The 12,719-nt window shown below is 37.7% G+C and overlaps 1 protein-coding gene across 2 annotated transcripts in view; it reads left to right on the top strand.

Moving 5' to 3' along the window:
- Nucleotides 1-12,719, top strand: part of LOC148308207 (HEAT repeat-containing protein 5B) — a 119,052-nt gene that overhangs the window by 87,837 nt on the left and 18,496 nt on the right. For both annotated transcript variants that reach the window (XM_088262095.1, XM_088262094.1), the window contains exons 12-23: nt 588-721; nt 2,096-2,363; nt 3,264-3,442; nt 4,172-4,346; nt 5,112-5,393; nt 6,218-6,407; nt 7,023-7,192; nt 7,697-7,835; nt 8,967-9,146; nt 10,043-10,170; nt 11,173-11,281; nt 12,167-12,348. In XM_088262095.1, coding sequence (XP_088118221.1) covers nt 588-721; nt 2,096-2,363; nt 3,264-3,442; nt 4,172-4,346; nt 5,112-5,393; nt 6,218-6,407; nt 7,023-7,192; nt 7,697-7,835; nt 8,967-9,146; nt 10,043-10,170; nt 11,173-11,281; nt 12,167-12,348 — 2,136 coding nt within the window. The remainder of the gene's footprint in view (nt 1-587; nt 722-2,095; nt 2,364-3,263; nt 3,443-4,171; nt 4,347-5,111; nt 5,394-6,217; nt 6,408-7,022; nt 7,193-7,696; nt 7,836-8,966; nt 9,147-10,042; nt 10,171-11,172; nt 11,282-12,166; nt 12,349-12,719) is intronic.

Here is a 12,719-nt window from a genome sequence, read left to right as displayed (position 1 = left end):
CTGACCCTAATTATACTCACAGACAGATAGTCTGCCGCCTGACCCTCAGTGTACTAATCATAAGTAACCGAAAACCCAATTCTGATCTGTTCAATGTTTTTTGGCGTCTTTCGCGCTCTACCAAAAGTAAGCAAATGGAACGCATATAAGCGTCTCCCATTCTCTACTCACAGTATGTAAATGACGCTTTTAAGGATTTCCCATTACAATGGGTTAATTAATTTAACTAATTAAACCATATCTGCTCCCTAGGTGGAGCATATGGAGTCCACAAACTGTCTCCAGGCTTTTCTGTCGGCTGCTAGTTCCCTTGCATCCTCCCTAGTCAGATCTGCGTTCCGAAGTTCTGATGAGAACTGCCGACGAATTGTCAGCAGTGGTCGTCCCGGGCGGCGCGAACCTGATGCCTTGTAAAAGAGGCAAGCTTGATTAAGGCTCTCAGGAGGCATGCGGAGTACATGGCCAAGCCAACTGAATCGCCTTTTCTTGACGACAGTTGTGACCAAGTTTACTGCGTGTGTGTTAAGTAGAAGATATTATAACTCTTCATTGTACAATCAATTGCATCGCTCATATTTTGTTATTAGGTGACTTTAGAAGGAAGAGCTGGTGCTCTGTCGGCCTTGCACAGCCTCCTTCTCCACTGCCCGACTCTGGCTACTGAGGACGTTACCCGTCGGCTGACACAACCAGTCGAAAGTGCTCTTGCGATGCTCACCAAGTAAGTTCACCTTTTTTTTTTCATTATAACTATCAATTGTTATATCCTGTTGAAAATAAATACAGACCAAATTGTTTAAATTAAAGATTTATTTAGTAAATACTACTATTTCTAAAAATCTATTATGACAAGTGTTTCGGTGCATTCCGCATCATTTCCAAACACCGTTTTCATTTTCGGTGTTTGAAAATGATGCGGAATGCATCGAAACACGTGTCACTAGATTTTTTTTTATTTTTTTTTATTTATTTATGGGAAAACCAATAGAATATTTAACAAAAATAACATAGTACAATAATGGAATTTAAAAAAATAACATTCCAATTAGAGGTTTTCACTTAAGTAATCTAAAAATAATAATAAAAATAAACTGTCATGTACATAAAAGTAAAACTATATAATAAACTTACATTACATGTTTTTATCAAATAATACAAATTTTCTTTATCAAATAGTCAAATAGACATCAACCATATTTCTCGTAAACGTATTAAAAGAAACATTATTGATGTCTATTTCATTAAGCATTACATTGCACATATCACAGGCTTGATTTAAAAATGAATTTTGGTAGGACTTGGTGTGCATTTTAGGGATGATTTTACGAAATATTGGTATTTACTACGTGAAACTTAAATTAAAAATGAATAGATTTTATCACAAAGTGACTGCCGAATCATTTAATGAAAAACCAAAATGTTGAAAACGCCAAGAAACTATAATTTTAAAAATTAACCTTTGAGGAGTAAGATATGAATGGAATTTTAAAATGTTGTTTGTTCACTTGGTAAAACATGTATCAAGCCGATAAATTATTTAATTATTTTACAAATTTTATGGTACTAACTCTTGATCATTTACCCATTCGTTTATTTGTACTAGAGGATTTTTATATTTTGTGCTAGTTTGTTGCTCAATGATTTGATTGATTGATTTGATTGCTCAATTGATAATTGTACATATAAAAGCTTTACATATAAAAAAAAATTAAATAATAAACAATAGATACATTGACAATAATAAACATTACGGCATTCCTAACTCAAACACACAGTAAGGGACATTTTTTTGTAGTACGTTTTTTTTTGCATTTTTGGACTAAGTAGATTCTACTTAGTCCAAAAATGCAAAAAAACGTGCTACAAAAAAAAAGTCCCTTATTGTGTTTTAAGTTTTGACAGCCGATTACATTACATTAACAAAAATAGTTAAGTTAAAAAAAAAGCCAATTAAACAATTCCACATTTATGTCATAAAACTATTAAAAACCATTCAGAGATAAAAAAAAGGGAATGGTATAAAATAATAGATTTAGCAGGAAGGAGAAGGGATGGAGAGGAATGACGATGATATCCATCCTTCTTATTCCCTCAGCATCCAGACGGTCCTGCGTCAGCACGGGCAGCGGCTCAAGGCGGGCGCGGCGCAGGTGCGGTGCCGGCTGTACGCGTGCCTGGCGCTGCTGCCGCCCGCGCCCGAGCAGTGCCACGCGGCGCTGCTGCGCGCGCTGGTGGCCGAGCTGGCGCTGGCGGACAGCGCGGCCAACACGGCCACCAGCGCGCTGGGCGGCCGCTCGCAGGACGCCGCTGCGCTCGCCATACAGCGGACGCAGGACACGGACCACGCCGAGGTCGAGGACCAGGTATGTGCCATAGGCAGAAAATACTAATCATCACGCCGCTTCTCCACAGAGAGAATAAAACCCCACTGTAATCTATCTTTGCAAACAATCAATGCAGATTATTCAGACTCCTGACCTGACCGCTTTCAAGTTTTTGAAATATTTGATTGTGATAAGTTTTCCTTGGTCTTTCTCTGCCCCTATTTTCTATTACGTTTGCCTCATAAATTTGTTCTTGCTTCGCTCATTCGTTCTACATGCCTAAACCATCTCAACACACCTTTCTTCATTTTATCGATAATGCTTCTCTCAAATTTGTATTCTTTCCTCATGTCACCATTTGGACATCTATCATACATCATTTTGCCGCACATTTGTCTAAAAGATCGCTTCACTTCCATACATTCGGGTTGGAACTGTTGTGAACACGTTGTGCCATTTTAGCTTTCGCTGATAGGTTTTTATTTGCTATAACCCATTTCAGTGCACCGTTCACTCTGCTCCCAGCATTTACTCTCTTTTTACAATCTTTATCAATCATTCCATCCCTTAAAAACATACTTCCAAAATATACAAAATCATCTACCTGTTCTAAAATTTTCCCATTTACTAATGTTTTACACCCATGTACGTTCATCTCTTTCAAAAACAATAACTTTAGACTTGCCGACATTCATCTACAAATTATTTTCCTTGCACACATTATATTACTACCACCAATGAGTGCTGGTCTACTCTGCTATCGGCAAGAAAGAGAGCATCGCCAGCATACAAAAGGCAACGGACAATCAAATTGCTCAACAATAATTTGTGTTTGGCATCTAAATGTTAGCGTGGCTGTTATCTATATATGGATAATTGCCTTAAACAACTGAAAAGTTCATATATTGGAGTTTAAATGATGGATGTTTCCATTCCCAGCTGCTGTCCTCTCTGTCAGCGAGTGGTTCCGGGGCCCTGGAGCACGACCCCTGCTGCCTGTACCAGCCTCTCCCTGCCGGCCAGTGCTGCCCGGGACCTCTGCCTCTCGGTGTTGCCGTCATCGACATGTCTGTTGTGCTGTTTGGCCTCATTTTCCCGAGGGTCGCCAACAAGCACAGGTTACTACTCAATTCGCTTCCAGCCTAATCCGTTCACTAACCATCTCCGGTCAATACAGTCCTCTTAAGACCAACGTCGGATCGGAATTGGATCTTCTAATTGATTAATTGAACTAACTAACTACTTTCACTGCCTACAGTGGGACAATTCTAGAATATTTGGTGGTGGTTTTACAAACTTCTATTTATTTAGATTAAGGTACAGTAACAGGTACATTGAAAGTTTTTCAATGTAAATTTAAAATGTGAATCAATTGTTTCCCGAATTGGGATACAATTGATTCACATTTTCTATAATTTTCGCAACTTAGTTCATTAAACAAAAACAAAAAATTGCTTTGCAAGAGCAGGTCTGTCAGAAAACCTAGATACTTCTGTATCAGATCCGGGACAACTTGACTACAACTTGACACTTGAAACTTGACGACTCTTAACTGAAATCTCTAAAATGGTGATACAATATTTTTTGACATTTTCTTATAATTTTCGCTAATTAGTTCATAAAAGTTCTTTGGATGGTATGGACTATGATTATGATTACGATGAAATAAATAGATAATGATAAAATGACAAATAAAGTATATTTCGTAAATTTGAAGGGGAGAACAGAATGAGGACGACCAAATTGGCACAACCAGATCAATCAGAACTTAAAATCTGGTGGTGAGAAAATTGTTAGGAATAGGTATTCATGATTTGCAAACCTATTGATTATTTTCAATTGATTAGGCTCCAAATGTTGGACCACTTTGCGGAGTGCATCCGCCTTGCCAAGTCCACCAGACAGGAAGCCATCCAGACCAACGTGTTTGCAGCCTTACTGGGAGGCCTCAGAGGATTGGCCGAAGCCAAGGGCACTCTCGGGGGTGAAGATGTCAAGAAGAGCGCTAGCACTCTCATCATGGTAAGTTTTCCCTCTCAATTTCAATGCTTTCTTCTTCATACCTCAATTTTCCCCAACAGGTTTATGTATCACTCAAGTTTGGGTGCTTTGCTATTAACGGCTGTGGCCAATTTGTGCATAATAAATTACATGTTGTATATTTTATGATAAAATAATATGTTTTCTCTTTTTGAGTATATCATTGGTTTGAAAAGTACTTTAAAATATTGAAATATTGTAATTATTATTGCTTTATAGTTAGGAAGTGACATATTTCAAATATCGATATAGTCCGCGAAATCATTGCCGAGGTTTTGCGTTCGATATATAGGAGTATTGAATCTAGACACTGTCCGGTTGTTATTACAAAAACGGTTTCTCGTGTTTCTGGTTGAGGCATAAATATTTATCATTTGCAATAACAAGGGACAGTCTTAAATATTGTTTAGAATTTTGTGTAAATTAATCACATCAAATAGTTTTCTCCTATCACTCAACTTTATTAAATTAGTAAACAAAGCAATTGATTATTATTCAAATAATTTAAAAATTTATTTGATTTAGGTGAATTTTGAACAGTACCTAGCATAGTAAGAGTATTGTAGTATATAAATATATATATTAGTTATTAGGGGAGGAATGTTATACCTAGTATTTGATATTACTGTACTTTAGGCTCTGTATGGCAATGTTGGTAGTAATCTGTAATCCCAAGCAAAAATTAATCATATGCCGAAATATGACCAGTATGATAATAATTAAATAATGTAAAATTGTGCATTCTAGAGCGGTCTATCCAGTACGAGTGCGCTGGTGCGTTGCCTGGCGGGACAGTGTGCCGGCCGCCTGGCGCCCCTCCTCGGCCCCGAGGGCGCGGAGGCCCTGGCCGCCTCCACTGTAGGGCAGCTCAAGGCGGGCCGCGCCGCGGGCCCCCGCGGCGGTCTGTGCATGGCGCTGGGGGCGCTGTACCGCGCGCGCGGAGGCATCATGGGCGGGGCGCAGCGCTGCGGCGGCGCACTGCCTGTGCTGCTGGCACTGGCGCAGGACCAGGCCAGCTCTCACGTGCAGGTATTATGCAACGATATTTATTGAATGTCTTTTTGATGGCTTGACATTGTATACGACGGATTATTCAGTTTTTTGGACACATTGCGTGTGGCAATGAAGATAGCCTGGAACGACTGGTTTTGATTGTTAGCTTAGAGAAGAAGATGCCCACACGATGGACCGATCAAGTTAAGGCAGCAGCAGGCACCTCGATGGTTAGAGCGCTATGTGTAGCGCAGTCAAGGGATAACTGGAGAAGAGTCATTGCTTCCACAAGGGTCACAACCCTCAGCAATGAGGAATAAGACGGAGAAGAATGTGACCATATTTATTATTATTATCATGAAAACTATAGGAAAAACTCATTAATCCTCAGGACTGGCTTCAAGGAGTCTTGTGTTCTATTATTTTTGAGAAATAAAAAGACTTTGTTTTTGATCCACTCACATTTTTATTAACCAACTAGTTTCGGCAACAACCTGTTGTCCTCTTCAGGGTTTAAGTTATGACTAAACCCTGAAGAGGGCAACAGGTTGTTGCCGAAACTAGTTGGTTAATAAAAATGTGAGTGGATCAAATACAATGTCTTTTTATTTCTCAAAATAATATATCAATATGATCCACAAAGTTAATGCTTTCAATATTCAAAACAGTCTTGTGTTCATTCTTAATGGGTCCACAACTCTTTCTATACTGTTGGTGACGCCTTTATGACATGCCCAAATTATTTCAACATCCTCCGCAGACAAACAATCACAATCTAGTTCTTAAATGATAGAGTAATCTAGTACTTTATTAAGAGGAATAATAAATCAGCCAAATATATGATTTGCATCAATTTCCAGGTGTGGTCTCTGCACGCCCTGTCCCTGATAGCTGACGCAGGAGGTCCTATGTTCCGGGGTTTTGTGGAGCCGACTCTGACCATGGCTCTCAACTTGCTCCTGCTGGTGCCGCCTTCCCAAGAAGATGTCCACCGCTGCATCGGGAAACTACTCTCAGCGCTCATCACTACCATCGGACCGGAACTGCAAGGTACAACAACAATTTATTCAAAATTAACATTATTTTGTTTTTTAAATTTTTTATATATTTATTCGGGAATTGTACAGCTTTACATTTAGTAAAAGTATATAATAAAAAATAGTTACATTCATAAAAAAAACAATTACACAATTCCACATTTATGTTATAATAACGATAAAAAACATAACTAGATAAAAAATAAAATACAAAAGAGTGGGAGAGAGTGAGAGAGTGTGTGTGAGGAAGGGAGTAAAAGGGTAAAGGGTATGGTATAAAAAATAGATTTTGCAGGAAGGAGAAGAAAAGGACAGGAATTAATGAGAGTGGTTCACCCCCCACCCATAACCAAACTAGGTTATTGTGGAGAGTAAACAGAGCATGACAACTTTCTACTAACCTCTTTTTTAATTGTAGCTATGTTTTTTCCAACAATATCAATGTCATTAAATGTCTTGTTGTAAGTGTCCATGATTCTGTTCAGGGTGGTATTTTGATTTTTATTATTGAAGACAATTTCATAAATGAAGATGTCATGACTGAATCAACACCCGCCATGCTAATCCCGCGGTAAAGCATGTATGTCTAAAGGCAGCTTATATTACCATTTGTTGGTCATCATTTCAGGAAACACTGCGTCCATCTGCACGGCCCGTTCTATGTTCCTGTGTGCTTGTGCCATCATGCAGGAAGTTGGCGCTCCGTCGGTCCAAGCTGAAGCCATCGGCTGCCTGCAGCAGCTGCATCTGTTTGCTCCGCGTCACCTGAATCTCTCCACGCTTGTCCCGACGTTATGCGTAAGCGCTACATTAATACACAATAACTATTCAGTTAGATGAAACAAAAATCCACTGAATGATCTATAAATCTTGTACATAATAAGCCAGGTAAATAATAAATCATTTTGGGTGTATCATTGTTCACATATCTGGGTTTTTCCACTCAAATTTCGACATCTCAAATTGTGGATTTTACAAGTAGAACCTAGAAACTATCACTAGAGTCAGTGACAATTACCCGGGACTACAATCAGGTTCTCAGATTTCTTTAACAAAAATTTTATTGTAATGTACAATAGCCCGATTTTATTTTTATGTTTGAATTTTGCTATATTCTTGTATTTTTATTTTTATTTGTAGTTCTAAAAATCTAAATTCAGAGTTTTTTTTTCTGTTTACTTTTTAAATTGCATTTTCACTTTTTTTGTAAATAGGTCAATAAAACTTACAATATTTAATAACTGTAAGAATGTTTTTTTTTTTAATTTTGCCGTGTGTCACATGATTTTTTTTCTTTTTCAGAGGAATTTATCCAGCAAGCATCTGGTGTTGCGCCGTGCCGCTATTTCCTGTCTCCGTCAGCTGTCACAAAGGGAAGCCAAGGAAGTCTGCCAACACGCTCTCAGCTTGGTGGGTGAGCAGAGCACCAATCAGCTCCACAGTAAGCAAAACCTCTACTCGACTTTAACCAATAGAGTGCTGAGAATTGATGTACAACATTTTGAGTGTGTCCAAATACTTGTTCACAAATCTAGATTATCTCTAATTATAGGATTAATTTTTCATATTTTTCTTTTCATCTCAACAATAGATGTCTCTAGTGAAGTTCTAGTGATTCAAAAACAATGTTTCAAAATTGGTTCAAATATATAGAACTTCCAAGAATTTGAGTAGTGTGGTTGTCAATACAAATGGGTAGAATTGGTGAATGTTACACGTGTGTAAAGTGATCACTTAAAACCTATGACGGTTATCAGCCCCGTAAATGCCCAGACTTCCATATTCTTCTTCATCTTTGATGAAATGTAAAAAAATAATATGAGAATTGATATATAGACTCTGGTATACTTTGCCAAAAGTACGGCCGTCGATATACCGTTGATGACAGTGTATTTTGGCGATCGAGCTGGGAGGTTGTGTTGCATCGTATGGGTTTCTTAAGTTACAATTTGTTTTTGCTCTTACAATGTCAGATTCGTGCAATAGTGATGTTGAAAGCGTATAAAAATGTTTTTTATACTCACAGTATTAATAGTGACCATGAAATTTAAATATTTACCAATCGGAGTATGGTCATCGAGTAGGTCACAATAGACCTAATATGGTCGCAGTGACATAAGGGATGCAAGATCCATTGACCTTAAAAAAAAATGGTCATTGATAGTGAAAACTCCAAGGACAATGCAATTTCGCAAGAACTTGACACTTTCTTGCAAATGAAAATTCTCTTTTTTTCATCTTAATTTTTAAATATATCACTAAAAAATGGCGTTTTATTTGAGTAGTTAAATATGTTCTCCACCAATACCAGAAAGCAATACCAAAATCAATAAATATTTTAGTCAAATATTGTTGATTTTGTACGCATCTAATAAAAACTAAAAAATTTTTAGCACTTATTCTTGTTCTTAGTGTTGTCCTTGTGACCTGTTTGTTAGAGGGATTAGCCTGAGATTTAATCGAATCCCAGCTGTCAATCCATCTACATAATAAATAAGGCGATTTGCCCGAAGTCGTCTACCTTGAGGTTAGCCATGGATAGCATACAAATAGTTGGATGTTTTGTTTATAGGTACCACAATAACCGAGTCCGGTCTTCCCGGAACCCTGTTTGGCATGTTGGACTCGGAGACTGATAGTACGGTGGTACGCTACACGCACGATACACTAACCTCCATGGTGCAAGTCCTTTCTGCCGCCCAACTGTCGCAGTGGCTGTCACTCTGCAAGGCCGTGCTCACCGTCCAACAAGGTAACTACTTCTTCTTCATCTTATAGTGCCGCTCTATGCTGGAGCTTGGCAATTATCATAGATATTTTAACCTTGTTTGTAGTCGCTCTAAACAGCAACTTAGTGCTACAGTGAAACCACGCTCTTAAGTTGTTAAGCCAGTATATATGTATTCATCCTATGCTGCGTTTACTTTCTACTTTCAATGTTGTACATATGTTTATTTCTTTATATTCCTCTACCTTTTTAAAATAGCCAGAGTACTCTAGTATTCGTCAATTCATAGTGTTTTTAACTTCTGTTTTGAATATTGAAGGATTAACTTTGTGGATCATATTGATATATTATTTCGAGAAATAAAAAGACTTTGAGTTTTGATCCACTCACATTTTTACTAACCAACTAGTTTCGGCAACAACCTGTTGCCCTCTTCAGGGTTTAATTTATGACTCGAGTCATAAATTAAACCCTGAAGAGGGCAACAGGTTGTTGCCGAAACTAGTTGGTTAATAAAAATGTGAGTGGATCAAAACACAAAGTCTTTTTATTTCTCGAAATAATATTTTTAACTACTCTTTCATTTCCTATGTGTCCAAAAATATCTTCATTTCGAACTCTCGACCCATGATATTTGAAGCATTCTTCTATAGCACCACATTTCGGATGTTTCGATCTTCTTTGTGGCTTTTAGGCCATAGTGAAGCAAAGATGATAATCTTACAATTCTCATGCGCACATTGAGGTTTACTTTCTAATTATTACTATTACTTAGGAGGCTTTGCATTTTGAAGTAGCAGTTCGGTTCTGACTTTTTTTCTTAAGAAACAATTATTTAATTCGTTTGTTTAAATATTTGATTGCCCATATTTAGTTATATCCCACCAAATGAACTTATTGGCATATTTTATTTCATACAGAGAGCACCGAAGAGACTCCTCTGGGAGATTTGGACGGAGATGCTGAAGACGATAATGACCAAGAAGAGTTCCACGCTGATCACCAAGTAGTCACCCACCCTCCCATACAGCCGAGGTGGCCAACCAGGGTAAGGATTTTACATTAATACATGCTTTGCATCTTTTGCTATCCTGTTACATCACATAACTTAATCATTATTTATAATTGTTGGATTTTCACTCTTACGAGTGTCTATCCCAGAGTTTCCCAAACCTTTCTCCTCTTAGTCCACTTGTCAATTTATCATGTCTTCTATAGACGTTTTGCTTTTTTCTTTGCATGTGCAAATGCAAATGTGTTTTTCATAGCTGATACAGTGCCATTCGCCTTGATAAATCAAACGAGACCATGCAAAGTTTTTGGTATAAGTCTGGACAGCTGTTATTCAATTCCAAATGAGTTGCTGCTGGTTTTAAAATTTGCAAAAACTTGCATATGTACATAGCAAAATACAAAGCAAATAGACAGAGACTCATTAAATATTAGGTATTTAATATTATTTTTTGACATCTCATCAAAGATAAAGAAGAATATGGAAGTCTGGGCATTTACGGGGCTGACGACCGTCATAGGCTGGTTTAAGTGATCACTTTACACACGTGTAACATTCACCAATTCTACCCATTATTGACAACCACACTACTCAAATTCTTGGAAGTTCTATATATATGAACCAATTTAGAAACCTTGTTCTTGAATCACTAGAACTTCACTAGAGACATCTATTGGTGAGATATTTAGGTATTTAAGATATGTTTTGTAAGTATTTAAAAGTATTATTACTGGCAATCTACGTTAGGTGTAATAACTTATTTACAGGATACTTAAACATTGATGATTTTTGTGTATATGAGATCCGCCCATGTAGACCCCCATTTACATCTTGTACACCCATATATTCTTTTCTAGCCAACATAGACCCCCTGCAGTTCGAAATTGACTCTTGGGGGTCCATCTAGACCACTTTGGAAAACTGTGGTCTAGCCAGTGTCCAGTTGTTATAATAACATGATCCGATGTATTTAGTTTGAATTGTCGAAATACTTATTTATTGAAAAAGTTTTAAAAACCAATTAAAATTGTCTTGTAGGTGTTTGCGATGGAGTGCGTTCAAAGAATAATGACTGCCTGCGAATCTGCTGGGGAGGCGCACTTCGATCTTCTGCTTGCAAAAGAACAACAATTGACGAGAAACAATGGTAGTATATATTTCATTATTACGAAATCTGTCTTCTTCCAACCCTTATCTGCACCCAATGATGAACAGGGCACTGTATTGTATATTAGCAGTGTTATCTTGATTGCTAAATACATACATGAAAGAGAGGTGGACAGCCCTGCGCTTCAGGTACCAGTGCAGGGTAATATTAAATAAATATAAAAGTAAAAAATTACTAATATTTATGTAGACCCCCCTGGAAATCGAACCCAATACCTCCAGAACGATAGCCAAACGCACTGACCATTACACTACGGGGTGGAAATATATAGCATTCCCAAATAAATTAATTTTAATTTGCAAGATTTTGTTTACGTCCCAAAATTTGCAGTTATATTTCTAATATTACTACTACTACTACCATCACGCCGAGAAAAAAGCGGTAGGAAGAAAGGATGGAACATCACGCTCTTCTGTCCTGACATACACTCCTCGCCTCCTTCACATCCATACATCTAGTCATACATCCCCTCCGATTACGCAGACTTTTAACACTGCCAGATTTTAGGTTCTGATTGATCTGATCGTGCCAAGTCTTTTTCGGTCGTCCTCGTTCTGTTTCCCCGCTCACATTCGCCACATATATTTTCTTAGTCATTCTCTCGTTATCCATTCACTCCATATTCGCTTAGTTTTATTTCAGTTATCATAAACCCATTATTCTTAGAATATGAATTAATGGAAATTGATGAATAAAAGAAATGTGTCATTAAATTCCACATAACCATTTGTAATCCTGAAATAATAAAATTGATATCAAATCCAAAGAGAACATAAAAGAGTGCATAAAATCAAGTGTTTCCAGAAACTAAGAAGTTTCACTTTTATCGCACGAGAGTCTCACACATACTTTCTTACATTTCAGTGGATTATCTAGTGCTCCATTTGGCCGACCTGATCCGCATGTCGTTCATGGCGGCCACGAGCGAGTCGGATCCCCTGCGACTCAGCGGGCTCCGCTCTCTCTGCATTATCATCACCCGCTACTGCCGAGTCCCGGAGCCTGAGTTCCCGGGACATCTGCTGCTCGAACAATTCCAGGCGCAGGTTTGCCACAATCTTCATCAAAATTATTTATACATTTGGCGTCTAATTTTTAGAACTCCATTTTAATTTATATATTAACCCTTACTGGTCCAATGTCGAATCTCATTCGACATCAATTTTTTCCTTTTAGGTCCCATGTTGGATGTTATTCGACATTTTTTTCATCATAAGTATTATTTATTTAAATTCCAAGCTTACATTTTTGTCACTCGTATCTATTACAACAGTATGTGGAGCAGAGGACAAAGGATTTTTTTCCAACAGGAATGTAACTGTCTAGATTCTTTTTTAAAATTTTGTGGGACCGGAAAGGGTTAACCACTTAATGCTAGGGTTTTTTTATAAAAAGTGTTTTAAAAATGTTTTATTAA

Source organism: Brachycentrus maculatus, unplaced genomic scaffold (genome assembly GCF_059751285.1).
Source record: "Brachycentrus maculatus isolate JH-2025_06_01 unplaced genomic scaffold, ASM5975128v1 h1tg000173l, whole genome shotgun sequence".
Taxonomy (NCBI): domain Eukaryota; kingdom Metazoa; phylum Arthropoda; class Insecta; order Trichoptera; family Brachycentridae; genus Brachycentrus; species Brachycentrus maculatus.
This window is presented reverse-complemented; position numbering and strand designations above follow the sequence as displayed.